This window comes from Lactuca saligna, chromosome 2, assembly GCF_052625555.1.
Source record: "Lactuca saligna cultivar CGN05327 chromosome 2, ASM5262555v1, whole genome shotgun sequence".
Taxonomy (NCBI): domain Eukaryota; kingdom Viridiplantae; phylum Streptophyta; class Magnoliopsida; order Asterales; family Asteraceae; genus Lactuca; species Lactuca saligna.
Window position 1 is genome coordinate 131,165,662 of NC_136418.1, and position 5,825 is coordinate 131,171,486.

At 31.6% G+C, this 5,825-nt stretch overlaps 1 protein-coding gene across 1 annotated transcript; it reads left to right on the plus strand.

Moving 5' to 3' along the window:
* The first annotated feature begins 324 nt into the window (after nt 1-324).
* PAP16 (purple acid phosphatase 16) lies at nt 325-2,203 on the plus strand. Its single transcript, XM_078980230.1, has 5 exons — nt 325-834; nt 919-1,134; nt 1,240-1,519; nt 1,596-1,773; nt 1,843-2,203. Exons 1-5 carry the CDS (start codon nt 546-548, stop codon nt 2,053-2,055), a joined length of 1,176 nt encoding a protein of 391 aa, XP_078836356.1. The 5' UTR covers nt 325-545; the 3' UTR covers nt 2,056-2,203.
* The last annotated feature ends 3,622 nt before the right edge of the window (nt 2,204-5,825 follow it).

Genomic DNA, 5,825 nt, shown 5'->3' on the forward strand with positions numbered 1-5,825 from the left:
AAAAAACTTTTAGTTTTTTTTTAATTATTTTAATTAGATTTTAGTTTATTTTAAATATTAAATATCAAACAAACTTTTTATTTAAAAGATCCACTTATTATCTTACAAAAGTTTACAAATATTATCAGGAGAGTACAAACTTTTTGATTAAAAAACAATTTGCACCTCACTATCATCTCACTATTCCAAATAAAAAGAAAAAATAACAAAACACAAGCAAACAAAAAAGTAATCAGAAAAGACAACACACTAGTTGGTATGGAAACAGAACAAACCGATCTATAATTACGACTTAGATCATTAGCAACAAAATAACCATCTTATTCCAAAAAAAAATATAATCCAGATTTTCAGAACATACGAGTGTACGACACATTTGAAGTCACTTGAAAAACAAAATCGAGAGCGAAATTCCACCAAAGTGATAAAGAAGGGTTTTTTGTTGGATATTCGTAGTCACAATCGGCATATCCTCCAAAATTGAAGCAATTATCGAACCCACGTTATCTACAGCTGAGAATCAGCGAATTTGTTGCAGATAATCAATGGCGAAATTATCAAACAGATGGAGTTCGATCACCGTTCTCCTTCTTCTCCTTCGAAATATCGTCATTGCCCGGCCATATGACAGGCAATCCGACGGCCTCACGTTACGGAAAACGCCAAGTGATAATTATCTTCGAGTAGCAGGTGGGGCCGGCGAGGGTTCATCGTTCAAGGTGGCTCTATTCGCCGATCTGCATTTCGGAGAGAATGCTTGGACTGATTGGGGTCCACGACAAGATATGAACTCCATCAAAGTCATGTCCACCATACTCGATTCAGAAAATCCAGGTTCGTAAACATGGCGGTTTGGTTTATAGCTTTTAATGTGATCAAATCAACGCTTATGGTGTTACATTCCCAAATTTGTGACAGATTTTGTAGTTTATCTTGGAGATGTGATCACAGCTAACAATTTACCGATTCATAATGCTAGCTTCTACTGGAATCAAGCAATCTCTCCAACTCGAGAAAGGAACATACCATGGGCTAGTTTATTTGGTAACCATGACGATGCACCATTTGAGTGGCCTATCGACTGGTTTTCATCTTCCAGGATTCCTCAAATTCAATGTCCTTCCAATTGTTCCGGTTAGCCCCAAAATGCTTCGATTATCGTAATCATCAAATTCATGGTGCTTACACATTTGTCCTAATCAGAATTCCGTTTATTTTGGTGTTGGATGAATTTTTCAGAGGGAGATGAGTGTAGCTTCAAAGGAACTTCGCGTTTGGAGCTGATGAGAAACGAGATAGAGCATAATTCATTGTCATACACTGGATTTGGTCCTCAAAATCTATGGCCTAGTGTATCAAATTACGTTCTTACTCTTCTATCCCCCAAAACAGATCACAAATCGCCGCTAATGTTCATGTATTTCTTGGATTCCGGTGGCGGATCATACCCAGAAGTCATATCAAACATCCAATCCGAATGGTTCCGCAACAAATCTCACGAAGTAAACCCTGATTCAAGGTTAGCAATCAATGTCTCTCTATTGATCATTGAATCACGACTTTAATCATATGTGACGAATTGTTATATGTTACAGCATCCCGGAGATAGTTTTCTGGCATATACCGAGTAAAGCTTATGAGAAGGTGGCTAAGAAAGTTGCAGGTAGACGAAGACGAACTCAATGCGTGGGTTCGATGTTCAAGGAGAAAGTTGCAGCTCAAGAAGCTGAAATGGGAATGATGAAGCTTCTTACAGAAAGACCTTCAGTTAAAGTAAGGATTACATTGATTTCTGTTGTTTAATTTGAAAGAGATGTAAGGTATATTCATGGTGGCGTGTAGGCGGTGTTCGTGGGTCATAACCATGGGCTTGATTGGTGTTGTCCGTATGAGAAGATGTGGTTGTGCTATGCGAGGCATACTGGCTACGGTGGTTATGGAAGCTGGGATCGAGGTGCTAGAATCTTGGAGGTTTCCGGCGAACCTTTCACCCTGAAATCATGGATTAGAATGGAAAATGGGACATTGCATAGTGAGGTGGTTTTATCGAGGTAGATATTTAGATTAATGATTGACTAATTGTGTTTTTAATGCACGTAAATATTGTTATAGTTAGGGTCTTATTTTATTTGTTATATACAACATGTTACATTGGAAATGATTTAAATTAAAATTGTTGATAAATAAAATCTTATGGTTGAATTGAAATAAAAACAGAAAAAAGTTTTAATATTTATTAACACATCGATTTGACAAAACCTATGTTTTCCCTATTTTTTTTCTCGAATTTGGTATTGTTGCAAGAATAAAATAAAATTTTCATGTATGATTAGAACCACGTAGATAAGCAAAACTCAAAGTTTTAAAACCCGGGTCGACCCGGCTGGTTCATCCGGTTGGACCGTGACCTGTGGTAGAAGGCGGATCAATTAAAAACGTTTTTTTTTTATAAAAATACGGACCGGATCAAACCGGCCGGGTTTCCCCTAAACCGCGGTTCAACCGCTTATACTGAACCGGTTAAAACCGGATTGACCCGTTTTAATAGAATTTGGATAATTTGATACAAGTAGTGAACGCCAAAACAACGAGCCGTTTGCGGTTTCGTCAATGTTTTTCAATGTTTAAACTTTGTGGACATCAAATTATTTGTTTTATATATTTATGCATTATGAAGGAAAGTAAAAATATATAAAAATAGAAAAAGACCAAAAATCGGGTTGAACCGGTTGATCCGTGAACCGCTCATCACACCGGATCAACTAAAACCCGAGTTTTAAAACATTGAGCAAAACTCATCATTTTACCATGTTATAAAATATTTTCGGCCATTTGGGATAGTTTAGGGGTTCAAATAACATTTTTCTACTTTGAACTTTTAGAAAGTGATTTTTGAGCATTTGGGGTCGGATCGTATAAGAGTTCATAACGAGTCTTGAAAAACTTCCAAAACCTTGTATCAACAACAATTTGAAAACATGATGAATGAAAATGATATTTGTTTACCATATAAAAGTCGGGTTTTTAAAAGTTTTAAACCGGTTTTCAGACCAATTTTTTTTCAAAAATTGGTTACATGTATAATATATTAAACAGTAATAAACCAACATTCAGTTCCAAACAAATTCGATTTGATTTGGCTTCCGTTTGTTTGAAATATTAGTCTCTAACAGGCTTTCATCTAAGTTGTCATCGAACCAAATAATAGATATCATTTCCGGGTTCTTTCTAGTTTTGGATCCCTATTCTTCTCTTATTCTTTTGGGTCTTCCATCTACCAAATAAATGATCCGAACAAGCATTTTGGTGTCATTTGAATAAAACTTGGTGCATAGTTTAGGATGTTTGACCTTTCATCTAACAATAACAAAGTAGTTTGAACAAGCATTATTTTTAACACAATCTTCAAGTTGCATGTCATTATCTTCATAGTTTGATGATAACTTACAACAAGGTACAAAGACTCGTGAGGCTATTATTTAGGACATCATGTTTAGGGTCGTGAAACACTTCTTCTTGATTCGACTACAACTCATACATACATGAACAATTTGCAATCTAACAATATAATTAATGTTTACCAATCTAGCAATGAAAACTCTATGAAATGAAGTATTCAAAATTATCATTTATATATTAAAATTTTCTGAAGAAAATATGAATAGTTTCGTAGTAGCTCATATTGTGAATTTGTTCATGTTTTCACAAGGGATGGTATAACTGAAACCACATAAACCAAATATGAACAACAGTTTTGCAATGGCTTGCAATACAAAATTGTTAACATTGTCCTTTGTCCACATGAAGATTCGTTAAACATAAATTAAGGCATTATATATGTTCATCCATATTTACACGATTTACACAAACAAAAAGAAATATATCATATAAAACAACATGCGAAACTATCCATAAATGTACTGCAAAAATGTGGTTGAAAAAAACATTTTAAATAACTATAGTACACTAAAAACATTAAAACAACGCTAATAGAATTCTAAAAATGGCTTAAATAAGAGATTTAGAGATTTCGTAATGCATTTTGATGTGAAAATAAAAAAAAAAATCCTAAAAATACCTTAAATAAGAGACAGGATCGATTCAAATGTATTTTGAACTGAGCACAAGAAAGATAAAAAATCCGCTCAAAGACACAACTCACACGTTATATCCAAACAATTTACAAAAATATATCACATTAAGGAAAAATATTTTTTATAATTTTTTAAATGTAAAATCATTAGTAATAGTACCAGGATAAAAAAAACATTGGTTCAATGGTTGTGTTATTTGCCTCTTATCCATTTAGTCAGGAGTTCGAATCCAAAGAAGTTAATTTCTTTGATGTTCTATAGAAAATATTGAAAATGGTGTAATCAATCTTCTCTAGCATATATTTCATACAAAAAGTAGTCTAACCATTAAAATGTTTTTTGTGATAAACGATGGCTTATAAGATTTTATATTCAATGAAATTCTTACCGTTGAGACTTAGGAATTAAGATAACATACTTGACTAATCCATTCTATTTTTGCTTGATAACTTCATAGGTTGTCGATTTTACGATTCTTCGAATTTGATTCCGCAAATTGGGGCATTTGAATTTGGTTCCTTATCGTATCTTTAATTTATCTTTTTTTCTTAAAAACATATTTCTCTAATAAATGAAAGGTTTTTTTTGTCACTTGTCATATTCTCATTCGATTTGCCAAATGTCATTTTGTAATTATTTTGAATTAATTTTTTTTTCGACATATCATTTTATGAGTTTTTCTATTTTACTAAATTTCATAGAATATGTAATAATTATAACAAATATATTAATAAATGGATATTAATTGCATTAATTAACTTACCTTTTAATTACAAATTCTCAAAATTAAAGCTTATTATTTTCTTTTATTTATTTAAATTTAAAAGATAAAAAAAATTCAATTATAATAATTTATTATTTTTCTTAATTTTTTTATAAATCCAAAATTCATAAATCTTCAGACCTTCATATTTATTTATTTTTTAAATTAACTTATTTAATACATAGGTCTTATATCTAGTTAGTGATTATATATTAATATTATACACCACATTAGGCTCTTTAGAACAATAGGCTATGAGTGATCATACATATTACCCAACGTTTAAGCCTGATAAAATATATTCCCTCCATCTCAATATTATTGTCCACAGACAAAAAACACACAGATTAAGGAAACATTAATTACCACTAACTTTATACAATAAAATGATAGTTTTATCCTTACTTTGCATTTAATGTTCATTTAAATGTTTAGTTGGTTAAGTAATAATGACGGAGGGATTTTGGTAAAAATATTATTTATTTTTAAAAGTAGACTATTATATTGGGACAAACCAAAAATTAAAGATGAATTATAATTTTGGGACGGAGGAAGTACCATTTATTCCTATTTAATTTCCAATTTCAGAGGACACTACTTCACAATTTATGGCTCGTTTTATTAAAAATAAAAATTATTATTATTTTGTTAAAAATTATCCATTGCTTTTGTCCATTTAATGATTTTCTCTCATTTCCAATTTCAGAGTGGACACTACTTCACAACCGTCGTGATTGTTAATGTTATGAGAAAGAGGATAACGTAAATTTTCTATTCAAATCCATAATATATCAAAGTTTAATTAGTGTAAGGACTAGTGATGTAAATTAGAAGAACTTAAAAGATTACCTGACTTTGACTAGTATATATGCGTATCTATAGGTTTTGTAAACACTTGAGTTCCGGTTTTAATAGAAAAATGTTCTCTCTATTTCTTCTTGGTCCTTCTTATACGGAAGAATCTTCTA

Excerpts from the sequence above, each read along its gene's own strand:
- PAP16 (XM_078980230.1), top strand. The coding sequence starts at position 546 with ATGGCGAAATTATCAAACAGATGGAGTTCGATCACCGTTCTCCTTCTT. Across the intron at positions 835-918 it reads ACTCGATTCAGAAAATCCAG|ATTTTGTAGTTTATCTTGGA; the intron begins GTTCGTAAACAT and ends AATTTGTGACAG. Across the intron at positions 1,520-1,595 it reads GAAGTAAACCCTGATTCAAG|CATCCCGGAGATAGTTTTCT; the intron begins GTTAGCAATCAA and ends TATATGTTACAG.